Source organism: Clytia hemisphaerica, unplaced genomic scaffold (genome assembly GCF_902728285.1).
Source record: "Clytia hemisphaerica strain Z4C2 unplaced genomic scaffold, Clytia hemisphaerica genome assembly, whole genome shotgun sequence".
NCBI classification, from domain to species: Eukaryota; Metazoa; Cnidaria; class Hydrozoa; order Leptothecata; family Clytiidae; genus Clytia; species Clytia hemisphaerica.
The window spans coordinates 776,403-800,305 of record NW_027103472.1 but is presented as its reverse complement, the minus strand read 5'-3'; the positions used below and the strand labels follow the sequence as shown (position 1 = coordinate 800,305).

The window sequence follows — 23,903 nt, the reverse complement described above, 5'->3', positions numbered from 1 at the left end:
CGAAATTGTCGAGAACCTGCTTTTCCAGCTTAATTCAATCGCTGGAAACATCGTAAACCCCGTCCAAAGAGGACTGGAAATGTAGGCGACGCACCTTACTCCATTCATAGTATTATCTTCATCAAACTTCTGATCCAACGAGGGGGTCAATAGATAGAGTCGATATTTAACGTGGGATAGCTCAGTAATCTAGGACTTTTAGGCAGTCTTTCCATTTGTTTTCACGGGGTCCACAGAACATTGGAAGGTCAGGGATTCGGACCGTGGAGCGGGGATTCGGACCGTGAATCCTTGGTTTGAAACGCTGACACCTTTGACCACTTGGCCATCACTCCTTATATAACGGTACAAGTACTTGGGTAAAAACCAACCGTTAATTCGTGACTTTATGAGTAAAAATCAAGCACAACATGTAAGTTAATCAAAATCTATTGCATGAAAAGAAATGCATAAAGAATGACGTAAAAATATTATATACAGTGTCACGATAAAAATATGCATAAAAAGATGACTAATCAAAAATAAAGAAATTTAGAGCGTTCAGATCATTATTAGTTCGATCAACGAACCATTAAAGATCTTCGTCAAATCATCTAGGCTACGATTTCATTCAGAAACTCGATTTCATGAGAAAACGAGGCTCAATTTTAGCTATAAATCTTACAATGTCGTGTTCAGGGGCCACTGATAGCTAAAACCAACAAATATTGAAATGCATGACCTTTTTGTTACGTTTATTACAAACATTAACGAGTCGTAACTGTATCTACACTTATGAAGACAGATGAGTGGTTTGAACCGATTTGGAAAACCGGCAGTTTTATCCCCATGCCTTTACATAAGGCGCAAAAGACCTACAATTTACCGTCATCCTCAGTCAGTCAGGATCTAGCCAGTTGAAAAACTAACAGAGTCCATCGCAGAATATACCAAGATACATGAACTCGTTATTGTAGATGGGGGAAGAGGGAAAGCTTAGATTTAACTTCTCAAAGTTTAAGTCCGAGTTTTTTACAGTAGAATCTCAATAACTCCACAGTCTCTGTAACTCGATTACTCCTACAACTCGAATTAACTGGGACAGGCTTCCTAATCCCTTCAGGTAATAGACAAAAAAAGTCCCTATAGTATTTCCATAACTCGAACAAATCTCAAATTCCTTGTCCCATGTTCGAGTTATGGAAACTCCACTGTAAGTAACAAAAACAAAGAAATATTCTTGAAGCCACGCATCGATGGTGACACACGGTATTGTTTCGACGTTCATCTAACGTGATGTAAATGTAAGTTGGACGTTGTATTGGTGTTAAGTGCCAGCTACTCCGACTACGTTTATTTGGATGTTGAATAAATTTCATTTGACTTCTAAGTTGAATGTGGGGTTGCGGAACATAAGGTCTGCGTCGCCATCAAAATGGTGATTTTCGTTTGGTACAGACATCTTTTGGTGGTGATACGATACTGAAAGAAGATGATAAAGATAAAGAGAAGGATTCGGAAGGATTTATCTTTTTTTTTACATCTCAGACCTCTAGAATCCGCACGTGCAGTACAAGGAGTTCAAATTCGCTGTAAGATGTAAGCAGTCTAGAATTCTGCTCATCCGCTAATCAAAAGGTTTTTATATAAGTTTATATTCTAGAGGTCTGCGATTCAGACCAGATCAGCACCTTAGTTTTCTTCTGCAAACACAATCCCTAGAATCATCCCTACGCTAGGAATGGAGGATAAAACAAAACACTATTTTTTAAGGCAACTTTAAGGCAACTCTAAGGCTTTTTAAAGCAACAATAGAATCTTAAGCAGTAGACACTTGCCTAAAAAGTATGAAGAATATAAAGTCGTTTAAGAAAGGTTTGTTAGCAGAAATGACAAGTAACTGTGCTTGTTTTACGTTCACAAGGTCCAAATAACGTTCATTCTACATTCATAAGGTCCAAATAACGTCCATTCTACGTTTATAAGGTCCAAATAATGTTCATTCTACGTTCACAAGGTCAAAATAATGTTATTGGTCAGCCTCGGTGACCCTTCAAATCGGTTCCGCGATTTTTTTCCCACTGGTGAAGCTCTGGATCAAAATTTTGGAACATTTAAAACCGATTTCCCGATCTCACTTTGATTTCTAAACTTTCTTCCGATCGGGTTAACTTTTTGGGTACTTTTAGCGTGTGTTGTTGTTACAGATCATAATGTGGTGTTTCAAGATGGCGGCTCAAGCGATAAAGCGTTGTTCCAAAGTATTTCCAGTGTGAATTGTTGCAAGCTTCAAGTTCTGTCATTTATTTTTCTAACTCGGCAAATCAAACACATGATTTTCATCAAGGGGATTCTTTTTCTACATCTTTTGAAAGTTTAAAGCCGTTTGCTCAAGTTTTTGTTTATGTTGAATTTTCTGATACTTTTTATTGTTGCTTTTTATTACAGTACAGTAGTTTTTGCAATAAAAACATATTTTTCTTGTTTGCCTCTAGAGGGGGGTCGATGGTTTTATAATGCTATTGGAATTTGATAAAGCATACAAAAGTACAGCTACTGTCTAAATTTGATAAAGACTGGATGCAATCTTGTTTTTTTGGACTTGGACGTGTTTGTCTTCAGACGACCCTGCCATTACACCGTACATTCCGGCATTATTTTTTGTCTGGTGTTTTCTTCATTAAATTTTCAAAAGTGCACACCGGACTACACCGGATTGTCTGGTACATTTTTCTCTCAGAAACAAAGTACACCGGAACTTTTGTCCAGTGATTTATCCACATATTTGCGCACCTGACAAACTGCACCGGAATGTCCTGTGTATCGGTAAAAAATTGTTTGGTTCCCGTCATTTCTACTTTAAAAAGTGGGTCGTTCGGTCGGTCGATCGAAAATATTTTTCTGTTAAAGAAACAGCTTCATCTTGTTGAAAGGGAATCGGCGTGGACTGGTCCAAATTAAGAAATTGAGAAACTGTCAACCGTGGATAAACTGGTTTTCGGTTTACTCTCCATTAGCACGCAGCTCGCTACTTCGATTTGAAAACTTGTAAACACAGAGCGTGTAGAGGTTGACAGTGGGAATCCAGCAAAGCAGCGGAAAAGCTTTCAGACTTACAGACTCTACCTGCTGCCGTGGTACAGTGGTCATCAACCTTGATTCTTGTACGGGAGATCAAGGTTCTATTCTTACTCACGGCAGCTCGCTTGGCAAGTGAGGGAACCTTGTTGAAATTGATCAAATTATTTTTCACGCAGTTCCGAACAGTCAAATCCGCCAAATCCGCTAAATTTTCTTTCCGCCAAAATTTCTTCCTTTAAGGTATGTTTTATCGGACTTGCAGAAAGCGGACTGCAGAAAGTTATGAGAAATGGTTTCTAGATTTTTTAATGAAGTATATATACCAATACCATCAAGTAATACAACATGGCCACTCTCTGGCAAATGTGTTTTTCTAGAGTGTGCGGTTTGTGACTACTGTAGCTTAAAATTGTTAATGGCGACCAGTTACAATTTCTGGTAGGAGCTGCAGAGAATTGTGACAAGGTGTTATATATTGGAAGTTGGTAAAGTATACAGACTAAAATTGTTCCTGCTTTAGAAATTTATGAAGGATAAAAATATTTCTCACAAAGTTATATATATACTGAAGATGTAATATCAGTCATTTTAAGGAAAGGAAAAGATTTGATATATAAGCAGCTTAAAAAGATCTAAATTAAAAAGAAAAGAATGTTTTTGTATTTTTGAAGATTATACATTTTTTGATTTATTATTTTTTTGAAAGACCTTGAAATCATTCCAATATCAGAAGAAAAATACAATAAGAAAGATTTGGGACTTTGAAACAAAAGAGAGATGGTCAATTTAAAAGAATGAGAAACACAAAACCACCAAATAACAACTCTCAACACACATATATAAATAGAAAACAAAAACTATGCCTGAAGTCCCGGACTTGTGACCAGTTCAAAGCGACTTTACACGTGTTACGGGTACCCAACACTCAGTCTCCCTCAGGTAAAATCTAAAACCGACCCGCAGTTCCAAACACATAAACAAACTAAATAATAAAATTAAATTAAGAAGAGAAACAAGCTAAAAGATATTTATAACTGATCCATTTCTATATAGGCAAAAACTATGTTTTTCAGGAGTTTGCGGTTTTCTTAAAGTTTGTAGCTTAATGGCAGTCAGTTACAATTTTTAGAAGAAGCTGCAGAGAGTTACGACAAAGTGTTATTGGGGTTTTAAACAAAAAAAGTACAGTTTCTATGTAAATGAAAACTAAAAATGGTTCTGCACTGGCATGTATCTTTATTTTGGGTTTGACTTTTTGGCAATTTTCTTATATATTTGTAGTATAACACTTTGGTCAGATATGGATATTGTCTACACCCAACAGAAAAAATATATTATAACTGACTAAAATGAACAGAAAGTTTAATTACACTAGATTAACTAACATCCCAAACGAGCGAGGTTCCTGGACCGGCAGATAATTGCCATTGTATCGAACCCTGATCTAACATTTGCTCGCATCTCATCAACATTATCCCTTTCACCCCTTTGACCCTCTAACCCCTTTGACCCTCTAACCCCTTTGACCCTCTAACCCTTAACCCTCTTAGCTCTTTTGGCTGACCTTCCAGCCTCGGCTGGTTTATTTTAACATTACAAAGACGTTGTTTGCCAGTAAGGTAAAAAGAATCGTCTGCCATGAAAATAAAAAAGGCGTAATAACACTGGCTCACCTTTTGTACCGTACTTTTGTATCTCCAATGGAGCTCTTCTTTTCCAATAAATAGCGAAAAGTACAATCAACACAATGCCAAAGAAACCTCCAATTGCTATGCAAACTAAAGTCGGTGCTCCCAAAGATACTAAAAAAAAAGACATGGAAAATGGTTATCGGTAGAAAAAACATCAGGCCAACCTTGATCATTTAGAATTCTTTGTCCCCAAATCTTGGCAAAAATGTCCAAATTATGTTCATGAGTCCAACGCATGATCCATTTTCAGAACCTCAACGGAACACCATTATCGATCAGCAATGATAGTATCCTTGGGTCAGGGGTCTAGAAAATAGTTCAATATATAGATAAGAGAGAAATTTGGTCAAGCCGGCATAGTTACCAATAATCAAAATACCTTCCTTTACTTCGTCTGTAGAAGCCTCGTTAGTTGGAGCGAGACACTTTCCTATAAAAAGATATAAATGGCAAGAAAATGACCAGAATATCAGAAAAGATTTGCAGATTGTGCGCACTATAAAATGCCCCAGAAAAATAATTTCCTTCTTCTCCAGGAAATGAATATAATTTGTTTCTAAGATGTTTTTATATGATCAAAATATTTTCTCATCTAGGTGAGCACCATTGAATTACAAGGACTAGATAATTTATAAGAGCTGAATATTCGGTGAAGTTACTTTAAAAGATAAGAATAGTTTAAGTATCAGTAAGAGAGTAAAACAGGTAGAATAGTCTCCTTATATCTTAAAATATTTCAAGGAAAGTGAAACCACGACTTACCACCACGGAATCCAGGGTCACACTTGCAGATTTGTACACGATCTTCATTGAACATACAAGCACCGTATAAACATCCACATTCGTCTTTCGTAGCGTTTGCACCCGGTTCCAGCGCTTTTCCTGCAAACAATTAAAGTTATTTAGGATGCTGTAATGTAAGAAATAGTTTCTTTGGACAATAACCAAATAGAATGATATCATGAAAAAATTTGAATTGGTTCCTACTAGAAACTGGTAACAGACTATCGAACGGACGAACGAACGAACGAACGAACGAACGAACGAACGAACGAACGAACGAACGAACGAACGAACGAACGAACGAACGAGCGAACGAAATTCACAAAACGTTAAATACGTTACTCACTTTCAACACAATGTTTACCCTCGTATCGATCCAAGCATTGGCATTCATAAGATAAATGCTTATCGATGCATTCTTTGGTATGAGACATCTTACATTCATTGTCTACACAATCATCCACACCTTAATGAGAAAAAGAGAATCAAATAGATTTTTCCAGCTTTAAAAACCTCGATTAGTATTATAAAAATATCCCCGGCAGTATCTTGGTGGCAGGATAGGCAGAAGGGGAAATTTGACCGATTATTTGGGGCCTCAAAAAACAAAGTGATCCGATTACTAATTTCGGTGCCCCTTTCCTATTTTACACTGCACAAACGGAGCAGCTTCTTGCCTAGAGAGGAAAAAATTACCAAAATATTTTCGTTTTCACTTCGCAAGCGATTTTTTTTCTCATTGAAGTTTAGGTCAAAATTTGGCAAAAATTTCTCTTCTCATTCAGCCTTCTTCGGTCGAGTCACCACGCTAATGGTCGTGAATAATGCCTTATTGCCCCGGTAAAACTCAGCTCGTTTAAGAATAGCTCAAATTTACCACAAATCTGATCACACTTCGATCGGCCGGCCTTGAGCTGTATTAAGGTGACAATGTAACAGGCCTGTTTTTAAATAAGTTGTTCAAATTAGATTAAGAAAGATAACGTTTATCTGGTACTCAGACACCAAAATAAATTATTACCAATACACAAAACTCATAAGTTTACGAGTAAAAGCTTGAACAAGAGGTTTGTTTTGCTTTGACTATTCTATCCCCAACCTCTCATTCTGTGACTTCCTTTGGCCAAATGAGACATGGTGTCCCATCTGGCACATTACGTGAAAACGATGTCATTTTAACGTTCATAACGTCCAAACAACGTTAGATGAACGTTGAAATAACTTTGAGTAGGAGACTTACTAGTTTGACAATTGATACCAGTCCATCCTTCTAGACAATGACATTCATAATTTCCAACGGTGTTGACACATCGACGATCCGACGGGCATGGATTGTCTTCACATTCGTTTACGTCTGAACAGTGAATGTGACATTAGAAAATTCCGATCAAAATTTGCAGATAAAGCTTAGTCCAGGGTTTTTAGTGGTTGGAAACCATTTTATTCCGTTCATTGATAGGAAATTGTGATCAGGTCTCTAAAAAAGTCGCCTCAATAATCCACTAGTCCAATTTTCGTTATCAATTTAGAAAAGTCTTATCTTGATGCAAGTTTCCTCTTATTATCAATGGAGAAAATTTTGACAGAGTTTCATTTTCTTGCGCTTACCTTCACATAGTGGACGTGTAAATCCCGGACCGGAACAATTGCAATGAAAACGATTGTCACCATCCACGCATTGCTTTCCGTTTTGACTGAGAAATAAACGAGTGTTGTTTTAAATGTAGCAGACGTAATTTGTTCCTCATTTCCCGATCCAAAAAAGCCCCAAAAAGTCTTTAAAAAAGCTTGACATCAAATCGATAAGCACTTATTTGAAGGTAGGAAAAGCTTTTGATTTTTTTTAATGCTAGCAGAATTTGAATCTTTTTAAATGCTAACAAACTTACCATTTCGCATCAATACAGTCGTCAATTTCTGTAAAAGAAGAATTGACAAATATATTACATTATCCCTTAGGATCCGTAGCAAATTTCGTGGGGATCAACCGCATGTGGTTGGTTTGAAAAAAATAGGACCTTGAGACTTTTTTAAGATGGCCCAAAAATTAAGCCCGGTAAAAGTTTTTGACCCAAAATCTGACTCTACAGGCGAAACTCCTAACACCGAAAATAGGTTAAATTCTGACGATTCTCACACAAAATGATAAAAAAAATTCTAAAAATTAGAAAAATAACACATTTTTTTCGCCCTAAGGAAACTTATTTTCGCAGAGTGAGGTATTGGAATTGGTGTTCTTTGTAGAATATATTTTACTGGTTGACAACTCATTTTTGACAATCTTTCATTTCTCCAGGGGGCTTTCAGATCGATTTATAGATAGTTATTTGCTATCACTCAGCTAATGCTCCATTTAAAGTACTATGATTAATGCGAACAAGATTGGGCTATTCCAGAAATAGTCTGTACCCCCTATGTTGAGGAGGTGTGACGTCCAGAGTAGTCTGGAAAATAAAAAATCCAGGGTCAGTAAAATGAGGTTGAAAATTGAGAGTGGTGAATAAAACGAGGAAAGAAATCCAAGGGGGTTCTGAAAAATTGGAAAAAAATCCAGGGGGTCACCTTTTTAAAAAAAATACCTCCGCAACATAGATACAATTTTTTTCTGGAATAGCCCATTTGTCTGAAAGTGAAAACCATTCTTACCAACATCGCAATTTCGACCAGTCTTTCCTGCGGGACAAATACAGGTGAAGTTGCCGGGACTGTTGATGCACTTAGCTCCACTACGACATGTTTTCGCATTAAGACATTCATTGATGTCTGGAACATAAGCAAGGGAAGAATATTGATGAAACAAGTTTCATCGAAAGAGAAAAATTTATATTTGGCATAAAAAACGAAGAAGAAGAACAAATCTAATGAACCTTATGATTACGGAAGAAGATGCTGTTTTTTTTCTCAAACGACCTAAGTCCTTATAGTGGCCTTTCTAGTAAGGATATCAATAAAACAAGATCCCACCATTCAACTGGTGGAAGAGAAACAAGATCACACCATTCAACTGGTGGAAGAGAAACAAGATCACACCATTCAACTGGTGGAAGAGAAACAAGATCACACCATTCAACTGGTGGAAGAGAAACAAGATCACACCATTCAACTGGTGGAAGAGAAACAAGATCACACCATTCAACTGGTGGAAGAGAAACAAGATCACACCATTCAACTGGTGGAAGAGAAGCAAGATCACACCATTCAACTGGTGGAAGAAACATCCAAACTCTACTACTCTGGATTAACCCCTTAACTTTAATTAACCAGAGGAGTGTAAAGGGATAGAAAAACAGCTTCTTGAAAACAAAAGAAATACCATCTACCAGTTTTTTTTCCCTTAAGGAGGTTTGTTTCGGTTAATGGATTTCTTTTGTTGTTGATAAAAAAAATCTGTATAATTAGCGTGATGTAACGAAATTCTCTCATTTTCAGTCTAATCATGCGTAAACTTTAGGGACTTATATATATTTTGGGAACACCTCAGACCAAAAAATACCTAATGAAGTGATTAAGTTTAGCACATGTTTATCAGGATTGGCACGGCAGACACCACGCAACGGGTACGGTGGCCATCGTACCAAATTTTCACAAAAAAACCCGAAATTTTCCTCTTCGTCGGTAAAATTGCTATAAAATTGCTGAAATTTCCTCATTCGCCGTACCAGATATAAAAAGCTTTCGTCGTGCCTGCACGGTAAAAACCTTTTTCAAGTTACAAAAATTAGTTTGAGAAAGTGTGACCACACATACCTGTTTGACATCGATCACCAGTCCATCCTTGGTCACATTGACAAGTAAAACCAGTAGGTTGATTGGTTGTCTGTGAAATCGTGTCAGAGCATTTTCCATTCTTATGACAGGTATCATTATTGGAACACCACGAAAGTGCTATGGGGTGATGGAAATGAAAAATGAAAAACCGTCAAACACACATTTTTACGTTCTACATTTGACTCTCTTCAGTTCGATTATTCCTTAAATTAAATAAAGATTCGATTTACAGGGAGTAGTTTATGCCACTTTATTTTGAGTCGAATTAAAGAAGTTGGAATCAGAGATGATCGACACTTTAGATTACTATCCTATTACCCTCTCCTACTGTAAGATTAGGGAAAAACCTGCCTATTACACCTCTTTTTCATTGTGGTAGAAAAAAATACACCAGACACAAAAAACTGGAAATCTTTTATATATATATATCTTCTATAACTTTTAGTGTTTTGATTTGAAAAAGCAAAAGGAGTCTCTCCAACATCGAAATAATACAGCTATTTGGTTAATAAAAGAATCTTATTTGATCAAATGCAAATCTTACTTGAGCAGCAGTCGATTCCAACTTTTCCTGTGGGACATTGACAAGTGAAACCGTTGACAGCATCACGGCAAGTGTTCGCACCATCACAACATGTTTCGTTTCCACGAACTCCTTTCTCGTTCGGTGTGGTACATTCATCAATATCTATTGAAGAAGAAAAGAAGGTGGATGATATGACAATATAACAGTTTTACTATTTACTATCAACTGGTACACAACGTCTTTTTGACGTCCAAGAAACTGCTAAACATTGCTGATGTCAAACTCTTTTTAGCGGCCCGTCCTTGGACAGAGCGAATTGTTGATAAAAATGACGGCAAAAAAGGTATCTGACTTAGCTAAGGTTCTACGTTTCACAGGATCTTCCTTTACTAAACAGAAGAAAAAAATATCTTACTGTTTTGACAATCTTTGCCATCATATCCTGGTGCGCATGTACAATAGTAGCCAGGACTTGAAGGGTTTTGATGACACGCACCACCGTTCAAACACGGCTTGTCTTCACATTCATCTGTGTCTAAAGAAGAAGAAGAGGAGGGGTAGTTTATGAAGAAGAAGTACTCTTGTCTCCCGAATAGACGGGGGGGGGGGTCCGAATAAGTAGGGGGGGGGGTAATTTGAAGACAGAATTTTTTTAACTGATATCAATTTCAACAACAATTTTAACAAATGAACACGTAAAATAAGAACCAATACTAACAAAAAGGAAAATTTTAACAAGTTTAAGGTCTATCTACACTGTAATAAAATATTGAATTATTCTATTCGGGAGACAAGAAGTACTTATTATATCGAATCTATACATTACAGAATATCAATAGAATGAGAAATTTTATGAATACTTGGATCATTCAAAACGCACATCAATAATTCTATCAATTCTTCTTAAATATCTTTGAAGTCAAAGTGCTATGATGTGGAAATTTCGCGAAAGACTTCTCACTAGGGCAGGACAGACTAATGATAATAGCAGGTTTACGCAATTCACTTTTGAGGACAGCGGTGTGACTGAAATGATTTCTAACAAGCCAGTCCTGAACCGCAAAATCAAGGACAGTAAAAATACTGGTTCACTCTCCTCCTCATTCAGGAGCTAGAGAAATCAGAAGCTAACCATCTCAGTCGCAGAAAAATATAGATATATAAGCTCGCTGATATTGACGTATTAAACATACCATATTGGCAGTACTGCCCATGATATCCTACAGAGCAATTACACGAAAAGGCGTTCACTCCATCAACGCATTGTCCATTGCGTCCGCAAAAGCCCCATGCAGTAAGAACGGCACCTTCCGGCAAGTCGTTTGAATTCCGAGGGTCACGGGGATCACAATTGTTAATGTCTATAATTTAAGAAAATTAAATTTATGTAAGATTCAAGAAGGTTTTATTTCATTTTTCATTGTGGTTATAAAATGGAACATTTTTTTTTTGAAAGCCTAAGTCTAGGTGTCTTAAAGTTTTTTATTTTCATGTTGTTTCTAAGAAAAAGAACAATTTTATGAGAGCATATTTTGGTAAACACCTAAGAACAAACTTGAAATAAGAACAATCCGAGCTCCAGCTAAAATTTATATGTTCAGAAAAAAAACCCGAATAATAATTACAAAAGTTCAGACCATCTTATTTTCGGAGAAAATCTCTTCATAACGGCCAGAAATGGTGATTTTTTCTTCATTTTCAAATTTTTTTACAATTCTTTGACCATGTTCTACTCCTAAATATTTTTCCAGAAGGACTGCTTCAGAAGTTACAGGTTTCTTTGGGTACTGAGAGAAACTTTGAGAAAGAATACTCATGAGAGAAACTTTGAGAAAGAATACTCACTTTCTTCACAACGGTCACCATCATAGCCTTCGGGACATTGACAACTGAACTTATTGACGCCATCAGTACATGTACCGCTATTGAGACATGGTCCGCTTTCACATTCATCAATATTGGTACTACAATTCTTATCCGTGTAGCCTGGTTTACACTCACATAAATAGGTTTCCAGCTGGTTTCTACACTGAGCTTCATTTTGACATGGTGTCCACCGACCACAGTAATCGATTCTCACATCACAGGTTGAACCTAAACCACATGATAGATATGTTGTGAACGCTTCCAACAAAAAATTTTGTTGCTTTTAATTTTATCTTAGTTATAAAACAAAGTTACAGATTTTTCAGCAGCACTTTCAGAAAAAATAACAGGAAACCTGACAGAAAAAACTGATGCGTACAAACCTTCATAACCCTCTGTACAGTTGCACGCAAAACCATTTACTTTATCAGTACACTTGCTACCATGTTGACAGCGTGGCTCAAAACAAGGTTTTGGTTTGGTCGTATCTTTGCATTCAACAATACAATCATCTATATTTTGAACACACATTTTGCCTTGCCAACCCACATCACATTGACACGAGAAATCGTTGATACCATCTGTGCATTTGCCATGTTGGCATGGATTGGATGCGCATTCATCGATATTATGTTGACAGTTGGTTCCATTGTAACCTGGATAGCAAGTACATTGATAAGAATCAATACCATCTTTGCACTTGCCATGATTGTTGCAGATATTGTCTTGTAAGAGACATTCGTTGATATCAATCTCACAGTTCGTTCCGTTAAATCCAGCAAGGCAAGTACACTGCAAATAAAGAATCAATGTATATAGATGGCAAATGAAGCATTGGTAAGGTGAAGATGGCAAAATATTTAAAATCAAATCTCCTTCCTTGTGGTTCAGGGTTTCGGGGACTTAAAGTTGAAAGTTTATGGAAAATAATGCAGTATCTATCATTTCGTTAGTTTCCCTAAAAAGTACCAAATCGCAAACAGCTCTCTTTGTTTTGGAGAGAACCCTTTCTCATCATACACAATTCCATGACATTTTTTTCTGAGCATCGTTCCCTGCCAATTACATCCCACTCTAACAAAAACAGACACTAAAGATGTATCTACACTGGCGATAAAAAAATGACCGAAATCTAATAGAACAGAAACGATACGAAATCTAATTTTCAATGAGATTCATTCCTTGAACCAGTTGAGAAAAAAGAGTGCGTAAATATATTCAACTCTTCTGAATGATGTCTTACATTATACTCGTTTACGCCATCACCGCAAGTTCCACCATTTTGGCATGGATTTGGGTCACAATCATCCGGGTTGTCCGAGCACCGACGTCCGGTGCGCCCGGGTAAACATTTACATTCAAAAGAATTGATGCCGTCAATACAAGTTCCTTTAATGAAAATTAGACCATTTTTATCAATACAAGTTCCTTTAATGAAAATTAGACCATTTTTATGATCGGGAAATAAATTTCAATAGTAAAAATATTCGCCACCCTCAAGCCTTTAGTCATTACATATGACACATGGTAAGATTTTTTTTAAAGAAAAAATCACCCGTGTGCGTTCTAGGTGGTACAGTCTAGTATTGACATCACTTTGTATGTCCAGTGTAATGTCCAGTCTCATGTGAGGCCGAGCTTTCAAAGGATCGTGATCAAAAAGGAAAAGACGTAAAAAAAGAAAAAAGAAAAAACAAGCTAGATGCTGAATGGACCTACCTGATGATGAAAGTTAGATAGCAATGCGAGGAGAAAAAAATGAAAAAAATCAGTCAGAAAATATAGCGTCTAGCGAAAATGCATAACGCAATAAATTCATCATTGATTGTTGATGGGGGTAGAGGGAAAGGTTGTAGGGAAAAAATAAATAGAAAGTTCTGGTCGCAAAAATCAGTTTTATTGACAATTGAATCATGCTTGATGGTGAGCATTGTTATCAATAATGTTTTTGTGTGAAAAACATAGAAATATAAGGAAAAAATCCTATGAAAATCTGCAAAAACGGCGATTTCCGGCATTTTCAACCCGAAAAAATTGTTTCTCAAAAATCGAACTCGGCCATGTTTTGAGCATTACGAATACACATCATTCTGCAAAAAATCAGAAAATGCTATAGATGAAAATTCAAGAAAATGTCAAAAAACCGGGTTTTTTTGAAAATCGGGCTCCGTCACATTTTAGGTATTGTCATTTTGCATCAGTGTGCAAAATGTCATAAAAAAATATAAAGTACATCTCGAGAAATTCAAGAAATACTGTCTTTCCGGCGAAAATAGGTTGTTCCGGCGATTTTTAAATAGTTCAAAAATCGATTTTATTAAAAATTGAAACATGCTTGATGGTGGGCATTGCTATTAATAATGTTTTCGAATGAAAAAACAACCAATTATAAGGAAAAAGTCCAATGAAAATCTAGAAAAACGGCGATTTCCGGCATATTTTCGGCATTTTCGGCCAGAAAAATTTTTTTCTCAAAAATCGGACTAGGCCATGTTTTGGGCATTGCTAATACGCATCTTTGAGCAAAAATTCAGAAACAGCTAATGATAAAATCTCGAGAAAATGCCAAAAAAACATATTCATAAACATATATCCGGCATATTTCCGGCACTTTTGGCCGGAAAAATTTTTCTTTCGAAAATCGGGCTCCGTCACATTTTGGCCATTGCCATTTTGCATCTTTGTGCCAAAAATCAGAAAAAACTAATGAGCCAATCTCGAGAAAAGCTGGTAACAGACGAACGAACGAACGGACGGACGAACACAGGTTAACTTATAGGACCTCCAACGGGGTACCCGGAGGTAGGTCCAACAACGTTATATCTTATAACTAACCTCCATTTTGGCAAGGCACTGATTTACAATCGTTGATGTTATTCTCACAGAACATCCCATCAAATCCCAACCGACAGCCACACGTGTAGTTCGCCACGCCGTCAATGCATTGCGCGCCGTTTTGACATTTATTATTCACACAATCGTCGATGTTGGTGTCACAGTCCTTTCCTTTGTAACCGTTCAAACAGTGGCATTTGTACGATGCTATCCCATCCTGTATATCGAGAACAATGAAAAGGATTTTCGTGTGTGTTGGAGGGTATAATTTTTAAGATTTAAGCTTCTTTTTTTCGAATCTTTTAACCTAGCTGTAATTCAGAAGACTTTTATTTATCGTATTATTTGTATTTGCTGATATATTGCAAGTACGAATGAAAATTTCTCAGGCTACTTCCACGAAGAGGAAATTTGTCTGAGAAGGGTGAGAAAAACCTAAGCTATCCGGCCTAAAGGCACTGACCATAGTCAAAAAATTGGTTAAGGGATTTGAAGATTAAAACTTTTATTTTGGGTTCCTTGACAACTTTTAACTAGAAAATCTTTTAAAAAGTTGTTTGGTAATTTATTCTGTCAAGAGTAATTAACAATTTAATTACAAAAATGGCGCTATGAACTTTTAAAAGACATTAATAAAATGTTATAACGCTCTTTTACAAAAAATACAACGTTCCAATGGGTTATTAACCTTTTTCTTTCGAAATTCTTTTGTCCGCAAAGAACTTAATTTTTCAGATTCAGGAATAGTTGGCCGAGCAGAAAATGTATAAAATGCCATAATTTTGTTGGTTACATCAGGCAGAAATCTATATTTTGTACATGGCAAATATGAAAAATTCAGTAAGGTTAGAGTCCTTAATGAAACTGTACGATGACAGAGAGGGGCACCTACCTCACAACGAGCACCGTTTTTGCAAGGGTCCGGTGAACAGTCATCAATATCTGAAAACAAAGAAGAGTTGAAATTAGCACAGTTGACTCTCTCTAATTCGAACTCGAACGGGATGAATCTAATTTATTCGAATTAAAGAGAGATTCGAATTAGTGAAAGTATTTTAAGAGGGTTTCTCTTGACGGGGACTGGAAACAAGTTCGAATTATAATAAGATTCGAATAATAAAAGTTCGAATAAGCGAGAGTTTACGAGTACTGACAAAAGGCACAAAACTGATAAAAAGGATTTAAAGAGCAAGGCAGGATGAAAAGGTAATATTTTAGTTATTTCTTGATTAAAGTCTTACTTTTCAAGTTCTATTCAATGCTGGGATTATTAGTTGTGACCCAGACCGTAAGTAAGAGCAACAAGGAAATCCTGAGATGATTTATCTTCCCATATTTAATTTTATCACTGATCTCTACCGTCAACTACTCTAACTTGGGACGATTGGTCGAAACATGGGACTGTTGCATATCTGGTCTGTATTTTCACTTACTGTAAAATCGAAAGAGAAATCGTGTATTTTTTAATACGCCGTTCATTAACTCAAAGAAAATGACTTTGGAGGTTCGGTGAAATGGTTGCCGAATTGCCGTCCCATGTTTTGTCAGATAGTCCCAAGTTAGAGCAGTTGACGGTAACTACTTGACTTGATCGGGCTTCCCAAATAAAAGGAAACATGTCCAGTTTTGGAGCTTACTAGTCCGTAATCTTGTTTTCAATTCTGGTCGTCAACAGCGCGATTCGAATATTTTGAAATTCGAACGTTCAAAAGTATAAGATAAAATTGAAAAGCAACAAGGCGGACTAGTCGACTTCAAAATTGGACACACTTCCACGGGAAATCTGTGAGTACTTAGCCTATCTAATGCGTAAAAGAATATGATATCTGTGATTATTATCCAACGCGCGTAAATAGCGACATTTGATTGGCTTCTTTGCTGTCCAATATTTTCGAATATATAGCTTCCACGGGGGCTACATATTTCAAAAATTGACGTCACACAACGAGTTCAATGACAATTGAGCATCTTCTTTTTGACGTTACGTCACAAAATAAAAATAAGACTTTTGAATAAAAAACTACCAAGAAACCAGGTTTACGAGCTTATAAATTGGAATTATGTTTGAAAACGAGAAATATTTTAGCGAAATGGACGCAGTCTCATCCAATATGAAAAATATTGGGCTACGAGAAAAGATATTGAACTCGGCGAAGCCTCGTCCAATATCTTTTCTCGCACGCCCAATATTTTTGCATATTGGATTCGACTTTGTCCAATAACTGCTTAATATAACACAGACTTACTATGAGTACAATTGCGTCCGGAGTAACCTAGGAAACACGTGCAAGTATATCGAGTACCAAAATTATTACACACTCCGTTTACGCAAGGTGAGCCAACACATAAATCAATTTCTAAATAGAAAAACGTATTCAGAATTTGTTCGGCGAAAATTATTTCAAAATAGTAAACAACAAAAGACCAAGAAAAGTTAGGATCAAACAAGTATTTCTTATTCGGTACGCGAGGTATTTTTCAAGTACCTGCAACAAGAAAAGCAATCTAAATAATTTGCCTTCATACGGGGAACATTTTTGTCCAAAATCAGCCAGTTTAATATTCGTGGTTAGGTACAACATTTTACATACATATTTTTTTACAAAGTAAAAGTAACCTGTTTGACATTGCATTCCAGTAAAGCCTGGTTTACATTGGCATTTATATCGATCCAAACCATCATTGATACATGTAGCTCCATTGAGACAAGGTGAACTTCGACATGTGTTGTTGTCTAGATGTTTAAAGGAAGTCAAATAAATTTGAAGGTATGTAAATTCGGGAACAACTGCTCTTTCAAGTCTACAGTTTTGCATAAATTGAGCATTTGCCGTTTAATACAAAGAGCAGTGTTTTTATGAGTTGAACTTTTCAAGTCAAACATTAAGAGTACATTGTTTCCATGATTTGATTTCTTTCTACAGTCTTTTTTGGCTCTGCTGTGCAGATTATATTGAGACAGATTTCATACCATAATTTCACTCTTCATTACCTTTATCACATAAATCTCCGACCCATTCAGAATTGCAATGACAATCATTCCCGTCTTTGCAAAATCCATTTTCTAAAATAAGCAACTGAGAATTTTAAATTTCTATTCGTTGAAAAGTTCCAAATACAGATACAGTAGAGTCTTATTTATTCAAACTAGACCGGGGAATGTTATTTGTTCGAATTACAGAGAGATTGGAATCATCGAAATAATTTTAAGAGGCTTTTTCTTGGCAGGGACTTATAAGTTCGAATTATAGAAAGATTCGAATATTAGAAGCTCAAATAAGCGAGTCTACTGTATATTAAGCCTAACAAACCCTATCGATAGGGTTGGACAGGATTAGATTTAACCTGGGGTTGAATTAATTCGAAAATTCTCTATCTATTTATGAGTACTTCAAGCGTCTTTTGATGCTAATCAACCCAGGTAAATTCGGATTCAGTCCCCTTACGCTAAGCCGAAAATTAGGTGCAGGTTTTATTATAGACTTAGATTCTCAACCAAATTACAAGAATTTGACTCCTTGAGGGAGTCGATTTTTGAGATCCTTTTAGAGACTCAATTCTGCTAATTCATGGTTTTTGTAACCCTTTTATAGACTTTCAATAGTGTGTAAATGGACCCTTATGGCTCACATATATCAAACACCCATTTTGCCTAAGTGCCACCAGTATACATGAAGGTTTGAACTAAATGATTTCTTACTGCAGCCCGATTTTTTTCTACATTGACTGCAACTCTTTGGAGTGTCAAATTTGTCCATCCATCCATCATCACAGCTGTGTAAGAAGGGACATAGAAAAATTTTGTGACTAAACTTATAATATAGGCTTTCGTGTTCAAACTTACACCAGGAAACCATTCCTCCGATAAATTCGTTGCAACACGACTCTTTTTAGTTAGCCGTCATTGCGGGTACCACCCTGTCCCGCCTGGGATTTGGGGTATCCAAAACTACGTTAGCCGAGGAGGGAGTTGTTCCTAATAATCTATATAATTAACAAGTCAAAAAATATTAACGCAACCAAGGTCTGATTCATCAACAACTGATGATTTGAACTTACACTTTGTAGAGAGAAACGACTTTTTCACGGCTTTTTTGATAAACATCAGAATCGTTTACGTTTGGGCTACATCACTTGTCGTTTAAAGTAGACAAAAAGCCGTCGTTATAAATGGTTTCTTCAATTCTTTCTCAAACAAAGACATTTTATAGTTTGGCTGAAACTTAAGGCCGGTCTCCACTTGCGCGCGCTTCAATCGCACTTTTCGAGAAAAGCTTCCATGCTATTGGTCAAAAGAAAAATGAAGCAACTCCATTGGCGCGATCTGACGTAACGGTTGAAAAAAGTTGAAATGTGTTCAACTTTTTTTTCGTGCGCGCGCTACATTTTTATGACGTAATCTTTTTTCCAAGCAAAAAGAATTGAAGCCAAAAAGTGCGATTGCAGCGCGCGCAAGTGGAGACCGGCCTCTAGGCATGCCGATATGTTGTGTTCTGCATCAGAGATTTGTTACTCACTCGCAGTCACCAGGTTGAGAGCAGCTTGCGTGTTTCAGTTGGCAATTTGTGTGACAAACGGCTACAAGAATAAAATAATTGATTGATTTTTAAGGTAAATCTTTATTCAAGGCGAACATTGTAAAATTTAAATAAAACAAGCAACATGCTGAATGGACCTACCTGATGATGAAAGTTAGTTAGCATTGATAGCAATGCGAGGAGAAAAATGAAAAAAATCAGTCAGAAAATATAGCATTTAGCGAAAATACACAACACAATAAATTCATCATTGATTGTTGATGGGGGGAGAGAGAAGGGTTGTAGGGAAAAAATAAATAGGAAGTTCTGGTCGCAAAAATCAGTTTTATTGACAATTGAATCATGCTTGATGGTGAGCATTGTTATCAATAATGTTTTTGTGTGAAAAAACATAGAAATACAAGGAAAAAATCCAATGAAAATCTGCAAAAACGGCGATTTCCGGCAACCGGAAAATTTTTTTTCTCAAAAATCGAACTCGGCCATTTTTTGAGCATTTCGAATACGCATCTTTCTAGAAAAAATCAGAAAAAAACTAAGAATGAAATTTCGAGAAAAAGTCAAAAAACCGGTTTGCATATTTCCGGCATTTTCGGCCGGAAAAAAATGTTTTTCGAAAATCGGGCTCCGTCACATTTTAGGTATTGTCATATTGCATCAGTGTGCAAAATTTCATAAAAATATATAAAGTACAGCTCAAGAAATTCAAGAAATACCGTTTTTCCGGCGAAAATCGGCTGTTCCGGCGATTTTTAGAAAGTTCCGGCTTCAGAAATCAATTTTATTGAAAATTGAAACATGCTTGATGGTGGGCATTGCTATTAATAATCTATTTGAATGAAAAAACAACCAATTATATGGAAAAGTCTAATGAAAATCCAGAAAAACGGCGATTTCCGGCATATTTCCGGCATTTTCGGCCGGAAAAATTTTTTCTCAAAAATCGGACTAGGCCATGTTTTGGGCATTGTTAATACGCATCTTTGAGCTAAGAATCAGAAAAAACTAATGATGAAATCTCGAGAAAATGCCGAAAAACCAGTTTTTCCGGCATATTTCCGCCATTTTCGGCCGGAAAAATTTTTTTTTCGAAAATCGGGCTCCGTCACATTTTGGGCATTGCCATTTTGCATCACTGTGCAAAAAATTAGAAAAAACTAATGAGCCAATCCCGAGAAAAGCTGTCAACAGACGAACGAACGAACGAACGAACGAACGAACGAACGAACGAACGAACGAACGAACGAACGAACGAACGAACGAACGAACGAACGAACGAACGAACGAACGAACGAACGAACGAACGAACGAACGAACGAACGAACGAACGAACGAACGAACGAACGAACGGATGACAAGGGTTAATTTAAAGGACTACCTTAGGTAGGTCCAAAAAAACAAAATAAGAGGTTTCCCAAAAAAGAAACATTCTAGAAAAAGATTAGGGCAAGCTCTTGTTTTGTATAGATCACGTCAGTTCTAGATTATTAATTTCGCTTAGCGAAGTATTACGATAGCCTTTCGCGGTGGCGGCGGCGGTGTCCTCGGAAAAAAAATTTGAAAACGAAAGTAGTTGAAACTTCTAGAACATTCTCGAAAATTCTGAAATATGGACTCACTCGCTAAGATAAAATTTAATGATTCCACTCTGCAAGTGTTAGGTAGGCCTAACCAAGCATTCGTAAACATTGCTTTTTTTTAATGGCGGATTTCATCATGCTGTCAGACCTTGCTCTGGTTTTTTTGTATTTTTGTCATGTTTTTGGCGTTTTTAGAGTACTTAAAGAGGATTATATTTCTTTTAGCATAGTATTTTATGTTTGTGTAGTTAATAAATGCATTAATAAAGTGATATGAATCTTACAATTAAAGAACTGTCCTTGAAAATCACTACACACAACAACACACAGACAACAGACAGGTTATGATCTTCATTTTTACAGGTAGAATTATTTGTTGATATTTGATTAAGTTGTGTTGTAAGACAGATTATCATTTACTAAGTATTTCACAGAAAAATTTATGGCAGGGGATGCCAATGTATAAAGTGATAAAAGTTTTATATTACCTTTTATTTTGTTATAGCTACCGTGAGATCGGGTATTTATCTCCAGACGATCTCAATCGAACGGAATCGACGATCGAACCAAATCAAATGCAATCGACCATCGAACGTCGAAATTCTGGGTAATATTCGATTGGTTCGATTGTTGTTCGACTGGTTCAATCGTCGATTCCGTTCGATTGAGATCGTCTGGCTTTATTCTTGCAGCTTCCCAACATCCAAGCTCTCAAATATCACAAGCCGAATGAAATTACTTTTGATTTCCCGTAGAATATGCGATGAACAATCCGGGGGTCAATGAATTGACGATCGAACGCAATCGAACATCAATCGAACGCAATCGAATATCAATCGAATCTGAAAATTGCGGTAATATTCGATTGAGATTCGATTGCGTTCGACAATCGAATTTCAATCGGTCGATTGCGTTCGATTTGGTTCGACTGTCGATCGTCGATTCCGTTCGATTGAGATCGTCTGGTTATCTTGCATCAGTGGAGGCAAACATACATGGCCCTCAAATAAATGACTCGTCTGGTCATTAAAATACAAAGTTAAATCAAAACAAAAATGATAGAGTAGAGCTGTGTGCGGAGCTGCGTAGTTCATTTGTTTTGAAATTTTGTTGCTTTGATTGGTCAGTCATTTGATTGATGGCTTTGCAAGTTTCCCTACACTGATGCAAGTTACTCGACTTCACGATAGGTAGGTGAGATGTGTCAGTTTCCAGACTCTCCCACTCTAGATAACTATTTCCAATCGATGACTACCGTAAGTAGTTGGTCTAATAATGACACCCTTCTTTAGAGAAAGGAATAGTATGAAAGCTTGAATCACTGATTGAAAAAGGATTATTCCTCTCTGACATCTATAAATTTCAGCTGATCAATAAAAAGGGTGTCGGAATTAGAGGAGGGGAGTCGACACATTAGACCAAGTTACGGTAATCGCTAACCAACCGATTGATTGGATATCGATTGATTTCAATAATCATTGAATTGATAGGTAATCTGATAATAGATTGGTTTTTCATCGATTGGCTGTCGATTGATTGTGAACAATATCGAACATCTTTAGAGTAAATCGATGGAAAATCCATCAATTGATAGCCAATTAAAAGCTTCCCGTAAAATCTTGATTCTAATTGCCTATCAATTATCAAAAACAATCGATATCGGATCCATCAATTATTTATCGATTAGTAATCGATTGGAAAAGGATATCGATTGTATCAAATGGGAAAGTCTGGCATGTTGGATGGGCGCTTTGTGGGATAGTGGTCATTAACCTTGAATACTACACAGGCTTCAAAGGTTTCGATTCCTGCTGGCAACAGTTCATTTGGAAAGTGAATGAGCCTTCACCCGGGTCAACCCAAATGGATGTGAGTGAGGGAAACAATGACAAGATTGTTATCAAATTTGATCGACCTGCTCGAAATCAATTTTCTCAATCAAAAAAGTCTCAAAAAATGTGTAATGCAAATAACAGCAGTAACAAAGTTTTAGCTTTTTAATAAGGTTAAAAACTTTTGCAGAAAGAAAATTGGTTTAAATAAAATTTCACTATAATTTCCAACAAATTTAGAATATTTCATGTAATTTTCCAAAAATTTGTGCTTTTTCAAGCTTTCAAACAGTTATTTTTCTTATCTAATAGCAATATTTTGCCAAAAATTGCCCTCATGGTCTAATCAAACTCTTTATATATATATTTATTTTTCAAGGCATCATCAAAATTAAATGCCTGCCACAGTTGATTGTGTTTGATTTTGTTTTATTGAGATAGCATATATTGTATCTGTCATCAAAGTCTGTCGTCCCAAAAGTATGTAGATTCTTTACCTTTCAAACAAATTCTCAGCACCAAGTTATGCTAAAGTAGAAAGTTATACAGGAAAGATATATTAGAGATGAACGAGGGTGAACAATCTAGTATGACTAAAAGGTTTTGAAATATTGAGAAACTATGAAGAAAAAGGAAAGCAGATGAGTAAAGTGAGGATTGTTACTTTTTGCTTGTGATGACGTGAAACTATAGTACATTTAAACATTGAGGATTTCAAATCTCTGCACAAATTTCACGTACCTCTCGAAGATAAAAAGTTACTGTACAGCCTTGTGGGCTAAAATATTGAAAATAGCAAACACGACCAAAATAGCAGAATATAGAGTTTCAGCTTTTTGATATGTTTTGGTTTAATTTGGTTTAAAGTCGATTTATCTACAAGGTGTAAACTTTTTGTATTTTTGTAAATTCTTGTATATATCTTTGTCAGATTGGTATTTATTTATTTGTCAACACAGGTCAGGTTCTATATACAAAAATTAAATATACAAACTATATACAATTTCATATATATTGGCAGTAAAAACTAATGTGGACTGTATTCATGTAACTTGGCCACACTGGGACAGTTCACATTTAGGTGGCAATAAAGCTCTAGCTCTAGCCTCGTTCTATTTATTGCATTCTTTTAATGGTAAAGGGGAGTACTTAGACATTGATGGGTGACAGGTATGTGCTGATACTAAGGTTTGGTTTTTGACCTTCCCAAGTGTCTCTGAATTATTTAAGGTACGAAACTTGAAAAGTCAAAAAAAGATCTCTAGAAGGTTAGAATTTTTTTGAAAATTGTTCTTAGAGTCACTTTTTCGACTTGTCTCTGTAAGGATAACTTTATTCTCTGTTAGAGCCAGTTTTTCTCAGGTCTGACCTGACATTCTAACCCTAGTACTCCCCCAGTCCCGGTCGTTTAAAATGATTATTTC

At 36.3% G+C, this 23,903-nt stretch overlaps 1 protein-coding gene across 1 annotated transcript in view; it reads right to left on the bottom strand.

Annotated features, from left to right (window-relative positions):
* Window positions 1–413: 413 nt before the first annotated feature.
* Window positions 414–23,903, bottom strand: part of LOC136798374 (fibropellin-1-like) — a 40,679-nt gene continuing 17,189 nt past the window's right edge. Inside the window, exons 6-28 of the mRNA XM_067054985.1 lie at window positions 19,047–19,107; window positions 18,230–18,303; window positions 17,522–17,593; window positions 17,147–17,263; window positions 16,776–16,886; window positions 15,422–15,471; window positions 14,530–14,746; window positions 12,938–13,083; window positions 12,078–12,486; window positions 11,674–11,922; window positions 11,022–11,189; window positions 10,244–10,363; window positions 9,847–9,990; window positions 9,282–9,419; window positions 8,181–8,297; window positions 7,424–7,451; window positions 7,143–7,228; window positions 6,775–6,888; window positions 5,881–6,000; window positions 5,514–5,633; window positions 5,131–5,181; window positions 4,734–4,862; window positions 414–1,461 (exon numbers count right to left, since the gene is read on the bottom strand). Of these exons, the coding sequence (XP_066911086.1) occupies window positions 1,355–1,461; window positions 4,734–4,862; window positions 5,131–5,181; window positions 5,514–5,633; window positions 5,881–6,000; window positions 6,775–6,888; window positions 7,143–7,228; window positions 7,424–7,451; window positions 8,181–8,297; window positions 9,282–9,419; window positions 9,847–9,990; window positions 10,244–10,363; window positions 11,022–11,189; window positions 11,674–11,922; window positions 12,078–12,486; window positions 12,938–13,083; window positions 14,530–14,746; window positions 15,422–15,471; window positions 16,776–16,886; window positions 17,147–17,263; window positions 17,522–17,593; window positions 18,230–18,303; window positions 19,047–19,107 (2,948 nt within the window). The 3' untranslated portion in view covers window positions 414–1,354. The remainder of the gene's footprint in view (window positions 1,462–4,733; window positions 4,863–5,130; window positions 5,182–5,513; window positions 5,634–5,880; window positions 6,001–6,774; window positions 6,889–7,142; window positions 7,229–7,423; window positions 7,452–8,180; window positions 8,298–9,281; window positions 9,420–9,846; window positions 9,991–10,243; window positions 10,364–11,021; window positions 11,190–11,673; window positions 11,923–12,077; window positions 12,487–12,937; window positions 13,084–14,529; window positions 14,747–15,421; window positions 15,472–16,775; window positions 16,887–17,146; window positions 17,264–17,521; window positions 17,594–18,229; window positions 18,304–19,046; window positions 19,108–23,903) is intronic.